This window comes from Rhineura floridana, chromosome 5 (genome assembly GCF_030035675.1).
Source record: "Rhineura floridana isolate rRhiFlo1 chromosome 5, rRhiFlo1.hap2, whole genome shotgun sequence".
Lineage (NCBI taxonomy): Eukaryota > Metazoa > Chordata > Lepidosauria > Squamata > Rhineuridae > Rhineura > Rhineura floridana.
Window position 1 is genome coordinate 57600066 of NC_084484.1, and position 24152 is coordinate 57624217.

The window sequence follows — 24152 nt, forward strand, 5'->3', positions numbered from 1 at the left end:
AAGTTTTCAATCCTTGGCGGAAACCTACCAGGGAGGGGGCATGGCGAAGGTTGTATGGCAGAGAGTTCCAGAGGGTGGGGGCCACAACTGAGAATGCCCTCTCTCTGGTCCGCACCAGCCTAGCTGTCTTAACTGGTGGGACCGAGAGAAGGTCTTGTGAGGCAGATCTCGTCAGGCGGCATATTTGGTGATGCTGGAGGCGCTCCTTTAGATAAACTGGACCGACAGTTTAAAAAGTTAAAAAGAAAGACCTCAATAGATGACTGAAGAAACTCTTAAAATGGTTAAAGAAAGAAGGAAAGCAAAAGGAGATAGAAGCACGTAGGGACAAAGAGAACTATTAGAATAGTTATTGTGTAGAAATAGAAGAGGACAACAAAGAAGGTAGAACAAGAGTCCTCTTCCAAAAGATTAGAGAAATTCAAGGGAAGTTTAAACCAGGGTTTCCCAACTAGTGGGCCACCAGATGTTGTTGGACCACAATTCCCATCTTTCCTGTCCATTGGCAATGCTGGCTGAGGCTGATGAGAGTTGTGGTCCAACAACATCTGGTGGCCCACTAGTTGGGAAACGCTGGTTTAAACCAAGAGTATGGATGCTGAAGAATCAACAGGGGAACACACTGACTGACCAAGATAAACTAAAAGGAAGATGGAAGCACTACACTAAAGAACTATATAAAACAGATGCAAGGATGACAGATTCATTTAGGGAGGAACCGTATGATGAAGAACCAGAAATTGTAGAATGTGAAGTGAAATCTGCTCTTAAAATACTGGGAAGAAATAAATTACCAGGAACAGATGGCATACCAATAGAGTTGCTACAAGTTACTGAGACTGAATCTGTCCAAATTTTGACAAAAAATTGTCAACAAATGTGGAAAACTAAACAGACTGGAAGCGTTCAATATATATCCCAATTCCAAACAAAGGGGATCCCAGGGAATGCAGTAATTATCGAACTATTGCCTTCATATCCCACGAAAGTAAAGTACTGCTCAAGATTCTACAACAAAGGCTCTTACCATATATGGAGCAAGAAATGCCAGATGTCCGAGCTGGATTTAGAAAGGAAAGAGTTACCAGAGATCATACTGCAAACATACACTGGATAATGGAATGGAGCAAGGAATTTCAGAAGAAAATCATCCTGTGCTGTATAGATTACAGCAAAGCTTTTGATTGTGTAGATCATGAAAAACTATGGAATGCTTTAAAAGAAATGGGGGTGCCACAGCATCTGATTGTCCTGAAGCGCAACCTATACTCTGAACAAGAGGCTACTGTAAGGATGGAATATGGAGTAACCGATTGGTTCCGCATCGGAAAGGGTGTGAGATGGGGGTGTATTTTACATCCTATTTGTTTATTCTATATGTAGAACATATCATAAGGAAAGCAGGATTGGACCAAGATGAAGGAGGTGTGAAAATTGGAGGAAGAAATATCAATAATTTAACGATACCATACTACTAGCAGAAAGCAGTAATGATTTGAAACAAATGGTGATGAAAGTTAAATAGGAAAGCACAAAAGCAGGACTACAGCTGGGCATCAAGAAGACTAAAGTAATGACAACAGAAGATTTATGTAACTTCAAAGCTGACAACGAGGACATTGAACTTGTCAAGGATTATCAATACCTTGGCACAGTCATTAACTAAAATGGGGACAATAGTCAAGAAATTAAAAGAAGGCTAGGACTGGGGAGGGCAGCTATGAGAGAACTAGAAAAGGTCCTCAAATGCCGAGATGTATCACTGAACACTAAAGTCAGGATCATTCAGATTATGGTATTCCCGATCTCTATGTATGAATGTGAAAGTTGGACAGTGAAAAAAGTGGATAAGAGAAAAATCAACTCATTTGAAATGTGGTGTTGGAAGAGAGCTTCGCGGATACCATGGATTGCAAAAGAGACAAATAATTGGGTGTTAGAACAAATTAAACCAGAATTATCATTAGAAGCTAAAATGATAAAACTGAGGTTATCATACTTTGGACACATAATGAGAAGACATGATTCACTAGAAAAGAAAATAACGCTGGGGGGGGGAGAAAGAAGGGAGTAGAAAAAGAGGAAGGCGAAACAATAGATGGATTGATTCCATAAAGGAAGCCACAGACCTGAACTTACAAGATCTGAACAGGGTGGTTTATAACAGATGCTATTGGAGGTCACTGATTCATAGGGTTGCCATAAATCGCAATTGACTTGAAGACACATAACAATAATCACACCACCCAGTCATAACATGCTTGGACTCAAGAAGACAAGAAGAGCCTGCTGGATCAGGCCAGTGGCCCATCTAGACCAGCATCCTGTTCACACAGAGGCCAACCAGATACCTGTGGGAAGCCCACAAGCAGGATCTGAGTGCAAGAGCATTCTACCCTCTTGTGATTTCCAATAACTGGGCTTCTGCTTCTCCTAAGCAAATCCAAGTAAACATTCACTACAGAGGCTGGCAACAACCAGGGGTCTAGTCGTCAGGGGTCTAGGGGGGTCTTAGAACTGTTATTTTTTGGGAGCAGGGTTCCTATGTCTCCAGCATCCTGTAAGGCAATCAGTGTGAAAGGGAAGCACATTAGCTACTGAGCAGTGTTTTCTAACATGCTTCCTTGTCCTTTCCTGGTGACTGGAGCCAATCAGAGTGAAAGACTCTTCTCAGGAGCCAAAACTCTCCTCTTTCATGTTGATTGGCTCCTAGGGACATCTGTTGTTCTGGGAGAAGGTATTAACAAGGATCTCCTCAACCCAGCAGCAAGAAGGGGAAGGGGAGGGGGCATGGTTGTGACTAACATGAAGGGACCTTGCACTTCTGAATTTGCCATTACACTACTGGCAACAACTAAAGCTGTGGGCACACTAGCAGTTTCAAAAGCAGGGAGAATGGTTTTTCTGGCTGTGTTTTGAAGCAGTTCTGCCCTCTGCTGGACACACCTCCCTTCCCCACTGCTGACTTCGGACCTTTCAGCAAAATGTTGGGCCAGTCACTGTCTCTGCCTGAGCCTATAGCAAAGCATTTCTATTAGCCACACTTGGAAGACAAACAGCTTGATCTACCAATCAGTTGTGGAATCTGTCTGAAGCTGATTTAAAAAAACAACAACCTTGAGCTGATCCGACCCGGTTTTAGAATAAAAAGGGGCAGAATTTGACTAGTGTGATGTGCCCCCATTTTCAGAAAAAAGAGGTGGAGATGCACTGAAACTATCAAAAGAGTGTGTCTCTACCCTGAGAGAAATCATATCCTCTGTTTTATATAACATACACAATGACTATGCAGTTTCACATTCCACATAAAGAGCAATACAATATATTGAGCTTTAAAAAAAAAAATCACGGTGACTTTTCCTTACAAATTCACCAGGCCTCATTATGTGAATATATATTATTTGTTTTGAACAAAGGAGCAAGGTGCTCTAAGTGTGTCTGTCTGTCTCCAGAGACTTTTTATGTATCACATTCATTTAGCAGAAAGGCCGTAGCTCAGTGCTTTTCATGCAGAAGGCCCCAGGTTCAATCCCCGGCAACTCCAGGTAGGACTGGGAGAGAGTTCCTGTCTGAAACTTCGGAGAGCCACTGCCAGTGTAGACAATACTGAGTTAGATGGACCCATGGTCTGTCTCAGTATAAAGCAGTTTCCTACGTTCCTATGCCCCATCCTTTCTCAAAAAGTTCTGAGCAATAAGGCTGCAATGAGATCAGTATATTACATTATGCATGGTGTGGATAGGGATAGGTTTTCTCTCTCTATCACAGTGGTTCTCAATCTTTTTTGGTTCGTGGCACACTGTAAAACATAAAAAATTTTCTGGCGCACTTCGTGTACAAAATTAAAAATATATTAATATATTTTAAACTATGAATAAAAATATCTTAATAATAATATACTTTCATAATATTCACGGCACACCTAGCCACCTCTCGCGGCGCACCAGTGTGCCCCGGCACACCGTTTGAGAATCACTGCTCTATCACAACACTAGAACTTGGAGTCATCCAACGAAGCTGAATGTTGGAAGATTCAGGACAGACAAATAAAGTACCTCTTCGCACAGTGCATAATGAAACTATGGAATCCACCCCCACAAGAGGTAATAATGGCCACCAACTTAGATGGCTTTAAAAGAGGGTTAGACAAATTCAAGGAAGACAAGGCTATCAATGGCTACTAGCCATGAGAGCTATATTATACCTCCACTGTTGGAGGCAATATCCCTCTGAAGAGCAGTTGCTGCGAATCCCAGCTGCAGAGAGCACACTCGGGGTCTGCTAGTGGGCTTCCCATGAGCATCTGGTTGGCCACTGTGAGAACAACACGGTGGAATAGATAGGTCTTTGGCCTGATCCAGTGGGATTCTTCTTACATTCTTATGGCTATCCTGTTTAATCTTTACAACTCTGTGTGCTAGACTACACAAAGAACATAGCCCTGTTCCAGCACTGACAAGAATGTTATGTGGCTTCAAACTGCAGAGGGCTGCAACTGCCACCCCATCCCAATAGCTGAATGCGTTTAGAATCCTCCAGAATCAAAATGAAATATTAACAGCATTCAGCTGAACTCAGGTTCAGGGAATAGGGAAGGATACATGGGACATCCAATTGCTATCCAAAAAACCCACATTTTTTCCCAGTGGGAAAGATGGCTGTTTCTAATTCTGTCCTTTTCTGCTTTTACTTGAATCTTCTTGGTGATAGTAGATGTTTAACAATAGCATTAAGGTGTAAAACAAACATTTATTGGAATTTGAAACTCACTAGGTAGCCTCAGACTATTAAGAAAATGTGTGATTCCAAGCCCACACTTGTTGAGAACACTGGAATGCAGGAGGTAGGCAGAGAGTACTGGCATGCATGAAACTCTTCTCATGCCTGCTGATTCTTCCCTACAAAGTCCCCACCACCACTTAGGAGTCCCCCTGCCCCCATCCCACCCCAACATACACACACCAGTTAGGCTTACTTCTAGTTTCAACATCCAGTTAGGAAAATAAATCATTTTAAATGGCCTGGCAGACTTGCAGGAAAAAATCAGCTGGCAGTGGAAGGAGTAAGTGTTCCCTCCCCCATTAGGATACTCCCCTGCAAATTTCCCCACCCCTGCCCCTGCATTAATGCTCTAAGAGAAATGTGGGGTTGAGATATTAGTTAAAAGGAAAGAAGTGATGGAGAAATGCCATAGGAGAGAGGATCCTATAAGGTCTATACCTTATACCACTGAATGGACGAACGATCCAACTCTTTTCCAAAGTACTCCATGTCAGAACACACAATCTTTGCATTTGATGCTTTCGGTATCGATTGAATATAGAAGAGGTTCTCATTAAAACAAAGAGCACTGTTGTTGACAACTGATATTTTGAAAATATTTTTGTAACATCTTGTTGAATTCCTGTAACTAAACATAAAAAGTATCTGTGTTAAAATTGTTTCAGTTTTTTTCTACAAATGTTATACTCTCCCAGAATAAGTGTGTTCTTAATACAAGCCCCACCCACATCAACTTATATCCCCCCCTATTATTTTCTTATGCACTTCTAGCTAATTCTGAAGGAACTCTTAGCAACAAAGCAGGAAGCTGGCAATATGGCTACCTTCTATTTGGATAAGGCAGAAATAGTGACCAACACACTTCTATTATCATTTGATAATACTCTGGCTACTTCACTGAGGCTGCGGTCTTGTACCTGGATGGAAGTCCCATTGAACTCAAAGGTGTTTGCTTCTGAGTACACCAGGGGTAGGGAACCTCAGACACGGGGGGCAAATCTAGCCCTCCTGGTCTTAATATCTGGTCCTTAGGACTCTACCCAGGCCACACCAACTCTCCCCGCACCTCACTGGCCTTGCATCTCATCCTGCCTGGAATGTGACCTTGAACTGTGATAATGCCTCTTGTTCGTCTGAATGGAAAATAGATGTGCCTGTGCATGTGTGTACAAAGGTAAATTGCACAGTCATTGCTCCACCCAATTTTGCCTCTGGTCGCACCTACCACTGGCAAGCGGCCCCCAGAAAGTTGCTGTCAGGAGCTACCAGGAAAGCTGCATCCCAGGCACTCTGAGAGCTTTGCATTCTGCTCCAAGAGAGGGCAGAGGACCAGAAAGGATGTGGCAAAGCCACGCACTGGAGCCATGCACAATCAAAGGGAGGAGAATCATTAAGCAGCACATCAGTTACCCAAGGCAACAGACAGACTCAAAGGTGATTATCTGCCTCATTGATATGTAAATAGGGGGGGAAACCTTGTGGCACACCGTGATCATTCACATAAGAATTTATGTTAAAAATTACAAAAATTAAAAAAAACCCAAAATTACCAAAAAAACCCAACGCAGATCAAATCACCAAAAAAACCCAACGCAGATCAAATCACCAAAACAAAACCACAGCAGATCAAAATTGGCAAGTGACAACACAAGAACAGAAAAAGGGTAGATCAGGATTGAACTGACTATCGGATTACAAGCGGATTGGAACTAGGCAGCAAAGCCCACCCCAAATGTTTGGTAATCATGTAAGTCAATTACAAGAAAGAACACTATGTGTGAGGATTTTGAACAAAACCTGAGAACATGGGAAAATTTCCTGAGGGGTAACCATGTCAATGTCTTGCAAAAATAATGAGTCTTACGGCACCGTGACAACTAACATATACTTTTGTATACCTGAAACTCAGGATAACGCTTCATGCATCTGATAAAGTGGACTTGAAGGTGCCACAAGAGTCTTTGTTGCTATTAAGAAAGTTGAGATTCTTCTGTGATAACGTCAATGAAAATCTAGCCTGTTAAAGGGAGCTGATCTTTCGAAGACAAAAACAGAATGAAACAAAGGTCTTACCATTTTGAAAGTCCTGTCTATATCCCTGAATATTGGTTTTGTGAACAGCGTGCAAAGTAGGATATGCAAGCATTCCAAAGTTTAACCCAAAGGTCTCACAAAAACTCAGACTAGAGCACCCACAAAAGGCTCAAGGATGCCCATGAAACACCCACCTCTGCCACCTTTTCCTTTACCAGGGCCTTACATGCAATCATGGGGAAGGCAGCGGAGTTAGCAGCATGTACTTTAGCTCCCCAGTGGAGCATCTATTCTTGTCAGGGAGGAAGATGAAAGCATGGTCCAGCATCACCTGCAGAAATTGATGTAAATAGCTTCAGGGGCATTCTTCCCAGTGGAAATTAATGCACATAGCATAATTTTTCTGCTGGGAATGCTGGAATTTGAATCCGCCAACCATCCCAAGAATGGATGCTTCTGGGAGGGACTGACAACCAGCTTCCACTTCTGCTGCCTTCCCAGACAAAGGGCTTATCCACACAGGAGCATTACTTTGTACTAAAGACACTGTTTTTACTTCCGTTTTCTATTAGCATTGTCCACAGTAAGGGCTCGATGCCAGCTGCAAACACAGTGTTTTCTATTCACAGTGAGGGGAGGGATCAATCACACAGTTTCCTAATGACCATGGCCTCTAAGTTCCACTCCCTCTGGTTGCTTGGCAACCAAGCATGCTCAGTTTGTTCTAGCAGCTGCAGTAGGCTCCATTTTTAAAAAAACAACAAACCAGAAGTGCAATTATTTGTATTTTCACTGGTACAATACAGCTGAAATACAAATCTTTGTTTCAGCAGTGTTATGCTTTTGTGCACAAGTTACGGGGAAAAGAAAAATAATGGCACCATTTGCAGCAACACACAAAAGGCCAGCAGAACAGAGGAGAGCCGCTGGAAGTTGCTTGTAAGCCAACAGGAAACAAAATAAAAGGGAGGAGGAGATAGTGGGAGTAGAGAGGGGAACGATTAACACACCCATCTAAGAGCATCAGAGCAAAGTGTCTGCAAGCACTAGAGATACGGAGTGAAGATGTCTTTCTTCCCTTTTTGTATTATCAGTGGATTGGGTTAGTACAGATTTACAGGAGGAAAACTGCATGATAGCTTCTATTTGCCGGTAACGTCATGTGAACCATGCAAAAAGATGTGAATGGCACCAAACACACAGTAAACCACTGTATAGATGACCACAAAGTTGCTTGTGGTTGAAATCAAGCAGGCGTTGCTTGCAGCAGGTTATGAACATATCCCTCATAGAATAGTATAGTAGAGTTGGAAGGGACCTATAAGGCCATCAAGTCCAACCCCCTGCTCAATGCAGGAATCCAAATCAAAGCATTCCTGACAGATGGCTGTCCAGCTGCCTCTTGAATGACTCCAGTGTCGGAGAAACCACTACCTCTCTAGGTAATTGGTTCCATTGTTGTATGGCTCTAACAGGACGTTTTTTCTGATGTCCAGTCAAAATCTGGCTTCCTGCAACTTGAGCCCATTATTCCGTGTCCTGCACTCTGGGACAATTGAGAAGAGATCCCGGCCCTCCTCTATGTGACCACCTTTTATGTACTTGAAGAGTGCTATCATATCTCCCCTCAGTCTTCTCTTCTTCAGGCTAAACATGCCCAATTCTTTCAGTCTCTCCTCATAGGGCTTTGTTTCCAGTCCCCTGATCATCTTTGTTGCCCTCCTCTGAACCTGTTCCAGTTTGTCTGCATCCTTCTTGAAGTGCAGAGACCAGACTGGATGCAGTATTCAAGATGAGGCCTAACCAGTACTGAATAGAAGGGAACTAGTACTTCATGCAATTTGGAAATTATACTTCTGTTTATGCAGCCTAATATAGCATTTGCCTTTTTTGCAGCCACACCACACTATTGGCTCATATTCAGCTTGTGATCAACAACAATTCCAAGATCTTCCTCACACGTTGCACTGCTGAGCCAAGTATCCCCCATCTTATAACTGTGCATTCTGCTCCACTTGAACCTACTTGTAAAGTGTCAAATAGGGGTGCTTGCTTTTTTTGCTTTTGAGTGGAATGTTATATCTGCGGTTTCTCTGCAAAATGCATTCTCAAGCAGTGGTTCATATGATTCTCTCCAATTTGTTACACTGAAAACTATTGAAATAGTACAGCAAATTACGACTACCACATACAAACACACACACACAAATCACACGAATACCACAGATAAATGCAAGTCCTGACCTTATAATACATTCATATAATCCAGAATCTTGATATCTTGCCGGGAGAAACCAAAGCATGTTTCCACGCTGATGAATTTGTGATGATGGCTGTTTAGTTACAGGTGTTTCACTTCCATCTATATACCAGCTCAAGCTATAGTTTGTACTTTCAAGATTTAGGGACATGTATAAAAAACAATCAAGTCCAAGAGGTCCTTCTTCAACCTTCTCCGGGTTATTCTGAACAATACATTTCTCTGCAAGGAGAAAATATATATACATATATATAGTGAAAAGAGATATTTTTCTTGACTTTTGATTACACTCATTGGAAAAATCAACTCCAGTTAGCCAATGGTGGCAACTACATCTACCCACAACAGTTCAAGTTAGGTCATTTTAGATTGATCTTACCAAAGCCCTCCTCTTTAGATGATAACGTGTTCAATATGTGCCAAGTCAACCAAGCTGCATTTGAGAGCCCTCCTGCTCATTCTGCTGAGAGGGGCTGTGGAATTCTGCCTGCAAAGTCCCACACATGAGCTGTACTGCAAATGAGTCCTTTGAAGACTATTTGTTCCTAGGCTCCTGTCCAGCTGTTGGGCACACACTCCATGCCCAATTCATCTTCTCCAGAGAGACTTTGGACCATAGACCCTGACAGCATCTCTCCTCATTACCTACATTTTGACTGCCCACCCTCATTTACCAAATGACTGCACGTAAAGCTTGGAAGCACACCAGTTCTAACAGTAGAATCCTATGCATACATACCCAGAAGTAAGTCCTCTTGTATTTACTAGATAAGTGCCATAGGGTTGCAGCCTGACTTCAGGCCCAGTTTTAGCACTGAAACTGTCTTGGTCACCCTGGTTCATGACCTGTATTAAGAGGAGAGGGATGGGGGAGTGCAACCTTGTTAATTCTGCTTGATATCCTGTAGCAGGTGTAGCCCACTGGGCAAAGACATGGGTTAGGGCCTTTACTGTAGTAGCAGCATGTTGTTAGAATTCTCTGTCCCTGGAGGTGCAAATTGTCATTTTATTATGGGGCTTCTGACTCCTGGTAAATACACATCTCAGGCTTTTGAGGGGAAATCACTGATCAAAGTTCAGTGCAATCTGCTACTGTATTAGGGGTTTCCAGATCTCCAGTTTTTGCCCAGACACTCCAGTTTTTTTGGGTCCTCCAGTTTTTGGGGGTCCTTTCCGGGTCTCTGGGTGAGTCGTCTTAATCTCCAGACTCTTAGCTGTCATTTTTAAAAAATTAAATTTCTAGGTGGTCCGGTTCAAAAGATATAAACCAAAATGTCAGTCCCCACTGCAATTTTTGTTAGTAGTGGTTGCTCTAATTCCTGTCTTTTCAGGATTTTAGCCAATAAGTGAAGTCAGGGTTGTGAATGACAAGATTTGTTGACCCCCAGACAATACCTAAACCCCATTTCAAGTTCTGAGAACAATTTCCTTTCCCTGTTTGTCTCATATCAGGAATTCAGTAAATAAATAGCTTTCAGCAGCATAAATAGGACTTTTTCTGTACAGGATTGGGACTTGCTTCTGAGTAAACATGCTTAGCATTGCACTACAACAGAAGATCACAGCAGGATATTGCTAGGGATAAAAGTGCACATGCAGGATTTTTTTAATTACTTGCAAAAAGTGGCATATTATATATTTTATCTTTCAAATAATTTTTGAACAGAAGTGTTAAAAGTGTACATGCTACAGTATTAAACTTTTCTAATTTAGGAGTCAAACAAGTTTAAATTTTACTGGACTGTTGAAGAGGGCACTTTATTTGTCTTATTCATAACCTGTTTTGAAAACCTTCCCAATATGAAGCTTTTCTGGGAGTAAAGCTGCAATGCTAATTCCACATACCTGGGAGTAAACCCCACTGAATTCAGGAGAACTTACTTTTGAGTAGACATGGTTAGGATTGTGCTGAAAATCAATGGGAATTTGAGTAAACATAGAAAAGAATTGTGTTGTAAATCTTTCCCCCTCAGATCCTTTTCTTTTTTTAAGCAGTTAGGCAGGGCTTACTTAGGTGAACTGCTTTTATTTGGCAGGAAACTAATACTTAAAAAAAAATTCTGCAATGGGCAATTGGTTTTGATGATAAACTATTATATGGGGTGTATGTATATTTACATCTCCAGTATGTGTATATGGAATTTTTCCAACAACCTTGTGAGGTAGGGTTGGAAGCCAAGACAGCTCACAACAAGAAATAAAGCCATTTAAAATCCAATAACCATAAAACAAATATAAAACAGTTGCAAAACAGCTTGAAGTGGCATGATTCTGAATTTTGGATTGGGTGAGTGAAATTCCTTATCACTTAACTGCAATCCTGCGCATGGTTCCCTGTCTGAGTAATTGAATACATTGGGATTTGCTTCTGAGTAAACATGCATGGGATTGCACTATAAATATCTCTAGAGGCTGTGTAAATAATAAACAGCTTTGACATTTATGCTTGTACATATTTCTTCATACTATGTCTTGATATGTATCTGATTTCCCACTGTGATTGTAAATTATTATTTTCAAATTATTATTTCCTCTACATTTTAAGTGTGCCCTTCTTCCTTGGAGTGGTCATGGTCCCCCTCTGTTGTTTTCACCCTGAGGGGCAGATTAGGCTGAGAGATGGTGCATAGCTCATGGTCACCCAGTAAACTTTGTAGCTTATTTCCATTTTAAGCAGCCGAGGTCAAAATTTATGAAGTAGTGCAGATCCACATAATACATTTAAGGCACATCCAACTCGCATTTAAAGCACATGACTTCCCTCAAAGATTCATGGGAAGTGTAGTTTTCCCCTCACAGTTATAGTTCTCACCACCCTTAACAAACAATAGTTCACAGAATTCTGTAGTGGGATTCATGTGCTTCAAATACATGTTGAATGTGCTTTAAATGCATGGTGCGGATCTGACCTAGTATGCTGTGCATTCATTAGTTAATTGAAAAGAACAATTTTAAAAGATACTTTTAAAACAAGGCTGTAGCTCAGTGGTAGGGCACATGCTTTGTGTGCAAACATCCAAAATTCAATCTCCAGAAAACACTATTGCCTGGAATTCTAGACAGCCAATGCTAGTCCATGTCAACAGTAAAGAGGAAAGAGATGCAAGGGCCACAGTGACTCCTAAATTTATTAATGTATTTTATTTACATCATCATCATCATCATCATTAATATTAGTATTATTAATATTAATAGTATTATTAATATTAATATTAGTATTATTAATATTAATATTATGGTTTATTTCTATGCTGCCTTTTGGCCAAAAGGCCCTCAAGGAGGCTTACAAAAAATAAACGGAAATACAGAAATACATATCAATAAAAACAGTACAATTTACAAAAATTAAATAACAAGATGATAACATTATTAAAAAGCAACAATAACAACTTTCAATAAAAAGTTATGTGCAAGTCAGGAGGGGATGTGACAGGGGAGGTGAGGGGCCAAGTTATTGAAAGATTGGGCGGCAGGCGCTGGAAAGGTGCTGTTAGCAGACCACGCCAACATAGGGGAACAGGGGATAGATGCATTATACCCATCCCCTGTTCCGGGTCTGCTCAAAACCAGACGATAACTGGGGGACGCAAGGTTCCTACCGACCTTCGTCTGCTGTTGTGTAATGCCAGGTCTGTGGTACAAAAAACTTCACTCATCCACGACATGATCTTGGATGAGCGTGCAGACCTGGCATGTATTACGGAGACTTGGCTGGACGAGGCCTCTGCTCCCATCCTTGAGGCCATGTGTCTGCCAGGTTTCCGTTGCGCACAGCAGCCGAGGGTGGGAAGGCGGGGAGGGGGTGTGGCAGTCATTTATCGGGAGTCCTTGGTTTTTGTCAGACCTCCTCTCCATAGGACCAAGTTTGTTGATTGCATGTACTGGAGGGTGGGCCCAAAGGGCAGTTTAGGGATCCTGCTTGTGTACCGCCCACCCCGCTGCACAGCAGACTCCCTGGCCGAGGTGCTGGAGGTGGTCTCGGCTGTACGGGCGTTGTCCCCAGAATTGTTAGTGTTGGGTGACTTCAACGGGATTAAGGCGGTGGTGAACACATCCTTGAAAGAGGGTGTGATGCCATCAGCCCTCAAGGAGGCAATTGTAAAGCCCATCTTGAAGAAGCCCTCCTTGGATCCCCAAGTTTTTAATAACTTTCGCCCAATTTTGAATCTACCATTCTTGGGCAAGGTCATTGAGCGAGTGGTGGCTAATCAGTTGTCGGCACACTTGGATGAAATGGATTACTTAGATCCATACCAATCGGGCTTCAGGACTGGTCACGGAACTGAAACAGCCTTGGTCGCTCTGGTAGATGATATGAGGAGGGCATTAGATAGGGGAGAATTCACCTTTCTTGTCCTCCTTGACCTTTCAGCGGCTTTTGATACTGTTGACCACAGTATCTTTTTATGTCGCCTGGAGGGATTGGGAATAGGAGGCACTGTATTACGGTGGTTCTGTTCCTTTCTCTCTGACAGGTACCAACAAGTGGCATTGGGGGAGGAGGTTTCAGACCCTTGGCCTCTACATTGTGGTGTGCCACAGGGTTCTATCCTCTCTCCCATGCTATTTAACATCTATATGAAGCCGCTGGGGACAATCATCAGGAGGTTTGGGTTGCAGTGTCACCAATATGCGGATGGCACTCAGCTCTATCTCTCGTTTAAATCTTCACCAGAGTTGGCTGTGGAGACCTTGTCCAAGTGCTTGGAGTCCGTGAGTGGATGGATGGGAAGGAATAGGCTGAAACTGAACCCCGACAAGACCGAGGTACTACTCGTGGGGGACAAGAGAAGGTTGGGATCTGTTGACCTGAAGTTCAATGGGGTGAGTCTACCCCTGAAGGACCAGGTCCGCATCCTCGGAGTTGTACTTGATTCCAGGCTGTCCATGGAGGCTCAGATTTCGACAGTGAGCAGGGCAGCTTGGTATCAACTACACCTTATACGTAGGCTGCAACCCTACCTTCCTGATCATCAGCTCCCATTGGTAGTACATGCCCTAGTCACCTCTCGATCAGATTACTGTAATGCGCTCTACGTGGGGCTACCCTTGAAGATGGTCCGGAAACTACAACTTGTTCAAAATGCAGCGGCTCGACTACTTACAAACAGTCGTCGCCGGGACCACATCACGCCAGTGTTGTTCGATCTACACTGGCTTCCAGTTGTTTTCCGGGCCCAATTCAAGGTGTTGGTATTAACCTTTGAATCCCTATATGGTCTCGGCCCAGTTTATCTAAAGGAGCGCCTACAATGCCACCAATTATGCCGCCCGACAAGATTGGCCACACAAGGCCTTCTCTCAGTCCCACCAACCAAATCAGCTAAGTTGGTGGGAACTAGAGAGAGGGCCTTTTCAGTGGCGGCCCCCACCCTCTGGAACTCCCTCCCACAAGATCTTCGGCACGTCTCTTCCCTGAGTATGTTCCGCAAGGCCATAAAGACCTGGCTTTTTCAACAGGCTTTTGGGAGTTCTGGGGAGGCTTAATGTTCTTATGTTTGAAATGCTTCCTACTCTGTATTCTGCTGTTATTATAATTTATAATTTATATTGTTATAGTGTATTTTAGTGTATTGTATTTTGCTGTATTTACTATATGTACGTCGCCTAGAGTGGCCATTGGCCAGATAGGTGACAAACAAATTAATTTTTATTATTTATTTATTATTATTATAAAAATACAATAACAAATCACACTTTCCTAACACTTTCCTAATAAATTCCTAACAATTAGACGTCTACTATTATATACCGCTTTATTGTGAAAAAAAACTCAAAACGGTTTATAGAAGGAATTAAAAATAAAATTATTGGCAAAAACAGTTAAATACAAGTATTTAAAAACATTCAAAATAATAAAACCAACAATGAGTTAAAAACAGATAAAAAACATAGTAGCTTCTACATGTGTGGGTAGGCTTGCCTAAACAAAAATGTTTTTAGCAGGTACCAAAATGAGTACAATTAAGGCGCCTGCCTAATGAATAGGCAGGGAGTTCCAAACCATAGGTACTGCCACAGTAAAGGATAAATTTCTTACAAGAGCAGCACAAGTACTATGTTGAACCCGTAATATGGAAAGCACACCTTGAACTTGGCCTGGTAGCAAATCAGCAATCAGTGCAGATTTCAGAGCAGAGGTATTATGTGCTGATAGGGTCTCACTCATGCCAGCAATCATGCCACAGCTTTCTGCACTAACTGCAGTGCCCGGGTCACATTGTGTTGCATGGGGATTTCTGTGACCTTGGCTGACTGGCTGACAGAATTTTTTTAGTTTTGATTAGGAACCCTGACTGGTTGTGGGGGGCTGATTTTTTTGTCTTATAGGAATCTTGATGTGGTTGGTATGGTATTGCATTTAGGAAATCATCACTTTTTTTGTTTTTCTTCATAGTTTATAGCAGCCCAAAAAGTAGGCAGGAAAGGGCAGAGAATCTTCTTAATACTTATTCATTTTTCAAACCTCTCTCTGCAGCGAAGGGTCAAGTCTGTAAAGAAGTTTGGAGCAGCCATTTTCAAAGGCAGGCAGGACATTCCAGGCAGGGGGCTGCTGTGATGTTCCTATATTAATGTATATATGGTAAGTGTTGGTTGTTTAGAAGATACATGGTAAGTGGAGTGAAAGAGGAGGGGGAGTGAATGGGCAGTAGAATGCTAGATGATTGGCTGAGTGTTTAAAATGGCTGAACGTATAAAAGGAAGAGTGAGAGTGGAATCTGGGAGGTGATGAAAGTGAGTGGGTTGCTTTGGTGGGTTTTTGAGAGAGTTGTTTGTCAGGAGAGCGTGGAGAAGGAGAGGGGTGGAGTTCGGATTAGTATTGAGTAAAACCATATGCTTATGTGCCTTAAGAAGAAATCTTGTTAATCTTGTTAGCTTTGTTATCTTTAATAAATACTTAATTTGGTTTACCAAAGGCCTGATCCTTGGCTGGGGTTTCACAGACCAGAAGGGAGGGTAAGGTAATGACCAAGGCTGAAGGGAAACTGTAACAAATGGTGGCAGCGGTGAAGAGAATAACAATACCAGTATTCAGAGTCTCTGGGAATACTAGTATTAGGACGTGAGTGGTGGTTGCCTAGCAGGGGGATCTGTTGAGATCTGTGCTAGAGCGGGGAGAGAAACCATATAAAAGGACAGTCCGGACTGGTGGAGTCCCTGGTGGTGCCTAGAGACAGGCAGTAACCACGAGCAGGTAGGAACCTGACAGGGAGAGCCAGGGAAGGGCGTCACAGTTGCCAACACTAATTTGATATGGATATGTTTGCAGAGGATCCCTTACCAACAGCACAATCCTAACCATATCAACTCAGAAGTCCTGTTAGGTTCTATGGGACTTAGTCCCTTAGTGTGTTTAGAATTACAGCCTTCAGGGGCATCCATCTTTCCTCTTGAGTGCTCCCATCCAACATCTCCACAACATTAGGCTACCTACAGTGGCTTTCTGGTGACAGGCCTGGCCTGAGGGCACTTAAACCCTTCTTGTCAGAAGCAAGTAGGCTAGATTAAATGTTCTTAACCCAAGGTCTCTAAGCAGGTAAGAAGGAGTGATTTGTCTCTTCAGCTGGACCTGGAAACACCCTCATTTCATCTTAATTTCCAATCAGATACATTTATTTGTTTAAGTGGTATGCTCCAAGCAACTGTAGTTGATTCTTAATGTATCATGCTTAATGACATCACTAGGGTACACCCCTATGACATCATTTGGGTATACCCCCATGGTATCACGAGGGCCTGCCCCTGAAATCTCAGGGTTTGGGATGCTTCTGACCTGGCAACCCTATATGTATCCATGTTTTGATTTTTTTAACAGTTAATTCATCATTTATATTTATTTGTTCGTTTGTTTTATTATATTTATATCTCGCCCTTCCTTGCAGTAGGAGCCCAGGGCAGCAAACACTAATTCATTGTAAATTGTCCTGAAACCTAGTTGATGAAAGGTAGTTTGAAAATGGAATAAACAAACAAATGAATGAATAAAACAAAGTTCTTGACTGTCCTAAATACACTTAGTAGGGGGACTAAGCCCCACTGAGCCTAGCGGGACTTACTTCAAGTAAACATGCACAGGATTCTGCTGTAATTTGTAGAATCTGCAGATGCTTCTTCTGAGGGTGCAAAGTGTTTTCTTTTGCGAACCTACAGTGCAATCCTATACATGTCCGTTGAATTCAATGGGACTCACTCTCATCCCTGCAATGCAGTCTCACTCCCATAAGATTGCAGCCTTATTCTATAATTGTTTAGCCTCAGTAGCCTGGATCCTAAGATAAGTTAACTTAAGGAGAGAAGTTTTCCTGTCCCCACCTCCCCACAGCAAGAGATGGTTTTTATTGATAAGAGGGGATTCAACCTAATATCAATAAGCTTCACTCATTACTTCCAAAATCTCAGTAAGAATTTCACAATCTCAGGATTTGTAATAAAATAATACAGTAAGCTTCCTTGAGAACGAACAACAACAAAAATACCTTCTTTCAGAGATTCTAGCATTGAAGTGCCATTTCAAACTTGTCTTGGCATCAAAGCCAGAAAGGTATTTTGTGAAGGGTGCAAACTTTTGGCTGAACTTTAAGCCTTGCATTCAATGTTGATTACATGGCATGACTTTTTTATTATTATTAAGCTGCTATAAATCAAGACTAAGCTTGCCCCTGTATCGTTTTTATTATGCACAGCAGCATCTACATTATCTGTTTTCCGCATAACAGATCTCAAGGCGCAAGGTAACTTTCACACTGGAGTTTTCCAGTCAGGTTTGTACCAGGAAATTCAGGAGGACTTATTAAAATAGTATTAACTTTCCCAAAATATCTGCCTGGCATCTGGGAAGATATGCATGAGACATATGACACCTTCACACTCCCAGTAAACTGGAACTAGTAAGCTGGTGGACAGAAATTGTTTAATCTCATGACAAAATTGTTTTGCTACTCATGCTACAAAAGTTTATATTCTCTCTCTCACACACTCACTCTCTCTCTCTCTGTTTAATCTTTCACTTTTAGTTTTTATTAGGTCTATTAGTTCTATGATGAGTTTCCGCCGGGCCTTGAAGACCTGGCTCTTCAGGCAGGCTTTTGGGGTGGGCTAGATTTTATTGTTTTTAGATTTTTAATGTCTAGGTATTGTATGCCTATTTTGTACGTCGCCCAGAGTGGCTGGAGAGCCAGCCAGATGGGCGACTAATAAATTCTATAAATAAAATAAATAAAATACCTGTACGTCTCTTTGAGTGCACATATTTGTGTAGAAAAGTGACTAACAAATTTAATAATAGAGATAGAGCAAGTGAAAAAAATGAAGAGAAATAGCTAGTGCTAATCAAAACAAATGGAAGTTAAGCACAGCAGACATACCATAAACAATTCTGGTGCAGACATGCTATGGAGTTATTATTCTGCTAGTTACATTACTATTTCTGCCTGCTTTGATCCTGAATCTAACATCTACAGTAAACCTACATTAAGTGCCATTTATTCATGGCGAGTGAGTGAGTGAGTGAGTGAGCAGGTAAGGAAAAAAAATATTGTTCTAGTTTTCTCATGTTTAGACCTGATAGGAATCCATCTTCAGTTGACTATACCATCCCTTAGTTTCTTGAATTAACTGCCTGCCTATACAAGTTCAGTGCACTGACTGCAATTGTTGTATATGGAAAATTCTATAATCCAAAAGGCCATAATTTGACCTAACAACCTGCCAATATGCATTCCAAAAAATTTTTTGCAGAGTGTTTTTCAAAAGGTACATTCCATAAAACATAAGTTCACGTCAGGCAAATTTAGAACCACAACGGTGAAAAGTGAGAGTTTAATGCTAGAGTATTTGGGCTTCTAACAAAAAGCCTACTGGTTTCCACTATTGCTTAATATCCCCCCTCCATTAACTATTTGGAAAGTTTTCCACAAATTCTGTTGCTGTAGCACCCACCTGATTTGAGCACATAGAAAAATGATAGCATAACAACACGGGATATCCCTAATGTGGTCTTCATGTTTTACTACACAAAAGGAGAAAAAGAGAGCAAGGTTCAGTAATGCCAAGCCATTTAAACTCAATACATAACCTAAAATATAGCATTTTCATTATTGTTTACAAATTCCTGTCATCTGCAACTGCAAGAATTTATTTTTTCTAGTTTTTGGTTTACTTCCCCCACCCCCAGCCTCACCTCCCTGCAAAAGAGTAAAAAAAAGTACAATACAACAGCAGAATCTAATAAAAAGGCTGTATAGATTTCTTAGGGCTCCAAACATAAACTAGGGGAATAAGCCCAAACCTTTGGTTTTTCTATTTGCATCCATTTTCATGCTGGGAGAGAGAGTGGGAAGTAAATGTAGTAAATAAATAAACCCTGCTCCCTAACAATGCCACAACTAGTCCAAGGCAGCCCGGTGCCTAAGCCAAATAACAGAACGGCTCTCCTGACACCCTCCCTCATTCCTCAAAAAGAAGCTTACTAGTCTGGCACTTCAACACTGGTGATGAGGCAGCATCCCCTCCTTTCATTGAGGCAGCGGACCAGTTTAGTGAGTGCAGAGCTACTGCATAGCACATACAGCTCTGCCCACCAATCCCTTGCTGCCATTCCTTGTTTCCCAGCATCTGCCACCTGAGGGGGCTGCTTTACTTTATCACTTTAGGTCCAGCCTTGGCTGCTGCACCATTGCCTGGCCCCATCTAGGACTTGCTAGGCATAGAGAGAGAGCACCAGTTTCCTGCTGGATACGTTTATGAAGAGATCAGTCTCAGCCCAAGGTGATTATCAGAATCACCACATGGCTGGGTCAGGAGAAATTGGCTGGAACATGTGAGAGTACTATTGATTTTGGGCACCAAGGGTCGCTTCCACGCATGCACTTGCAACCAATCCCAGCTCAATGGCACCTACCTCGGTTTTATACACACATTTGCAGACATCCATTACATTTTTACATATACAGTTAAGCAGGCATATAAAAATGCAACACATAAAAAGACCCCAACTGTCGGGAATAAGAGCACAGTTAATTCTATTATTCAGTGACCAAAAAAATACTATTAGTTGAGACAAAAGGTACAGCTACTATACATAAACAAAACAACCAAGCCAGCAAAGTACAGTAATTGTAACTCTACCTTGTAATATAAGGCCATAAAATTAAGGAAGGATATTGTAATGTGCCAATTGTTCATTAGACACCACTTGTAAGGTCAGGGTGAATCAATACATTTGTTCCATTCCGCATACAGAAGTTGACTGAACTGGTAGTTGAATCTTACATCTACACTGGCAATAGGATAGCATCGTCCACTGCACCTGACGTTGAGGTTAACAGGTTACTTTACCGTGCACAGGACAGGCTGCATGATACATACAGTACTGCCTGCTCCTTTCCCTTCAAGGATTTGCCACCTGAGGCAGCTGCCACCTTCAGCCTCAATGTACCGCCAGCCCCAAATAATGGCCACAAAAGTTTTAGTAGGCCATTATCTTTGTCACCTATATTTGTAGAAATTATTCCATTGATTTCCCCCCACTACTTCTTGGACTGCCCTTACATACCGGCATTAGGTTTGAATAAATATCATCATAGCCCTGGAGAACAGCAACTTTTTCACAGCGAAGGGCAAAACTGACTCTTGTTGGAAGCTATAGATGCAGAGTTAATCACAGGTATACACCATTTTGCCCCGGCTGCTATCCAGATTATTAAAGACCTAAGATCATTTGTAATCCTTTTTATCACCTCCCATTTTATCAATTCCTAGATAAGACATTTTTATTAGCTTATTTTTATTTGTTCATTTCTGCTTTCAATTTCAAACTGTATATTCATTTATTTTACTTTTGTTAGTTGTTGAGGGGAAGACCATAAATAATTTTCATATTCCCATTTTGAACGTTGGCCAATTATTTTATTATACAAATTTATAAACCACTTCACAGCACAAAGCCATCAAAACACTGTACAATATAAGAAAGAATAACACACACAAACACAAGCTCTAAAAACAATAAATTCATCCATACAAATCCTCAAAACAACAAAACAATTTAATCATATATAAAATTGATATTCCATCAATGACTGGATTACACCTCAAGAAAAGCCTTCCAAAACAAAAATGTCTTCAGTAGGTGCCTAAACATCATCATTGCAGGCACCTGACTGATTTTGGCTGGTAACTGATTCCAGAGAGCTAGAGCTGCAACACTAAAAAGCCAGGTTTCTAGTACAGGTTAAGCACACTTCTGGCAAAATACAATAGAAAGCCCCTGAAAAACCCATCTGGGAGAATGTGAGCCCAACCTGAGTAGTATTTGGTTTTGGGCAATGGCAGATATAAATAAATTTATTCCAATAATAATCTTATAGTGAGATGGTTGAAAATGCATGAATTTTTACAAAGCTGCAAAAATTCAAGATACTCGAGTCTCTCAGTGTAACTAAAAAAAATGATGGTAGTTTCTATGAGTCTGAAATACTAATTCTAGCCTGAATTCCTAGCTTCTGCTAAAGTTATCAGTGTTTTAAAAGTATTTTCTTAGTATCTCAGAGGATCTTAACATGTAACAGAATAGATCTTGAAAAGGAAAACAAAACAGTATGCACTGGCAGATCACATGACCAAGTTATTAAGTAGCTCATTTCTAAATACAAAAATTGTCTACTTTTAATTTTCCTTACTAACATGTCTCTTTCAAGTATTGGTCCGTCGTTAGGCTTATCAAGTACATGCCACAAACCTGGGGACAAAGGAGAATAAACCACCATTCAGGTCCAAAAATTCAGTAGCATTTCATATCACAGCACCAAAATCTTCTTTCTGGAAAATTCCAACTCAAAGTTGTCTTGGCCCTTGTACTGTAATCCTTCATGAAAAATACAGCGTGTTATATGGAAATAGGCCTAAAATGGAAATGCAAAAGACCAATTAATACCTTGAAATACTCTTATGTCCAATTATATCTAAAATTGGCTGTAGTGCATCTTGCCTTTTAAAGCTCTGTCAAAGAAAAAAAAACTGTTACTCCCCTTTGGTCTTGCATAACTCTTCACCTCTATAAAATCAGCAGTTGGTATTGTGGAAGCATGCACTCTTCACTGATGGTGAAGACAGTGAGATTTAAGACCCTCCTAAGTAGTTGGATTGTACAGAATCCCTGACATATACTACACCTCCCGGTGTAGACTTCTCACTGCTTAAGGAAGCTACCAAAGCAAGCCTCATCAGTATCTGACTAGATAGAACTGGAAAACTACAAGCAGGTGTGTGGCAAGAGCTTTTTTCCAGTCTCTTAAACGGGTTCTACCTGTTTGCAGATTTGAAGGTGGGGAAGACGTTAAGAGCAAAACAATTATACACCAACTTCAAAATACAATAAATCAAAACTCTGAAAGGAACTGCTTCACTCACAGCCTTGTGGTGGTGTATGTGTGCTCAGCTCTCTCTAGAGACAACTTGGAAACATGATCTTCCTAAACAAAAGCAGGCCAGCATATTTGAAACAAGCATGGAATTTCACACAGGAAATTCTTCTGACCCATAGTTGGATCAGAAGAACCCGTTTATGATGGATCAAACAAGTGAGAGGTTCACACACACATATTCCTATATAGGCACACAGCTTCAAAATGAGGTCATAAATATAGCATCCTCTTATCTGAAGCACCCATGATTTGAAACAGTGGTGCAATTGGGTAATATTAGATTCTGTGCTTAATTGTCTTAAGGGAACCTCCCATGTATCAGGTCACTAACTTCAAAATAAAAGCAACTACCCCTGCTTATCTCCTTACCCAACAACCCCCTTAGCCTTGCTCCTTCAGTGACTATACTATACAACAAAAATAACTATTCCACCAATGCAAACATTATGGCTTCAGTACCAAGTCAGTTTTTTCTTTCACCCTCTTGCCTCCAGCTTTGCTTAACATCCAGCCTCGTTGTGACATTTTGGTTGGTCATAAGAAAGGGACTTTTTCCCCCCAAATAAAAGTGGCAGTTTAACTCTTAGGCATGAATGTTCCTCTGCTTAGCTTATTTGGTGGATTTCTCTCTCTGAAATGCTTATTTATTGGGCATGCAGAGGATTGGCAAATTGTGCCATGTTATAGATGACATCATTGTTCCCGCTGTCAACTAGGTGCAGTGCTTTGTCTCTGCTGGGGGAATAGGGCAGGCCACTTTGTGCAAGCCCATTGCCTCTCACTGCATGGCACACCAGTCAAGAGAGGCTGTTTAGAGTGCACAGTGTGGAGGAAAGGGCAGGAAAGCCCCTTTGTTCAAGCAGAACTCTGCCATCAGCTGCTGACACGACTCTGCTTTTCAAGCCATTAACTTCCAAGTGTCATGTAGACATCTTTACAGAATCTTTGGTTGCTTCTACTCTAAGCATTTACTGGGCATACACGGGGCATACACTTTGCTTTTTATTGGCCATATGCACCACTGTGAACAAAGTATTTACCTCTTGTGTTCTCCCTGTTCTGCTTCCGTTTTCTTTTCAGAGCCCATAAATTCTGTTTTTTAAAAAACAAAACACCTGAATGGAATAGCTGTGCAATTTCTCCAAATGTAGATGGTCTATGACACTGCTATTCTGGAAAAAAATATAACCAGTATAAGTTGTTCTGGCCATTTCCTTCTCTGTGGTGTCTCTTTTTAGCAGAGTGACTGGAATAAAACAGACAGAGTCCAAAGAGAGAAAAGAAATACTTTACTGAGGCAAAAACTCAGTGTTTGATATAAGGTTTGTCTCTCCTACGTCCTGCCTACACGGGAAAAACTCCTTCAGAACCACTTTTCTCTCCAACTGTCAAATGTCAACTGTCTTTCCCACTGATAGCTAATCCCCATGACCCAACTGAGTAGAATTTCTAGCCAACAAGTCTACTGTTATCCAGACCAACAACAGAATTAACCACTTAGGTTACTGACTGAATGGTGTCTGCTGCAGTACTTCCAGCATCTCTCTCTTCTCTAGGAATCCACTTGACTCACTCTTCCCTTTCCAAATAGCATTGTCTTTTTTCTGTTTTCTTCACTCCCCCTCAAAAAATTGCAGTGGGGGCAATCTTCA

General features: G+C 41.4%; 1 protein-coding gene across 8 annotated transcripts in view; it reads right to left on the minus strand.

Moving 5' to 3' along the window:
* The window catches only part of LOC133384912 (interleukin-1 receptor type 1-like), a 39089-nt gene extending 16425 nt beyond the window's left edge, over nt 1-22664 (minus strand). The window contains exons 1-5 of one of the 8 annotated variants that reach the window (XM_061626809.1): nt 22487-22664; nt 21816-21978; nt 19016-19085; nt 9061-9298; nt 5221-5410 (exon numbers count right to left, since the gene is read on the minus strand). In XM_061626809.1, the coding sequence (XP_061482793.1) occupies nt 5221-5410; nt 9061-9298; nt 19016-19079 (492 nt within the window). In that variant the 5' untranslated portion in view covers nt 19080-19085; nt 21816-21978; nt 22487-22664. Of the gene's footprint in view, nt 1-5220; nt 5411-9060; nt 9299-9815; nt 9923-19015; nt 19086-20203; nt 20260-20630; nt 20724-21815; nt 22327-22486 lie in introns of those variants that run through there. The other 7 variants (XM_061626810.1, XM_061626815.1, XM_061626816.1 and 4 more) reach the window with 7 other exon arrangements.
* Between the last annotated feature and the right edge of the window lie 1488 nt (nt 22665-24152).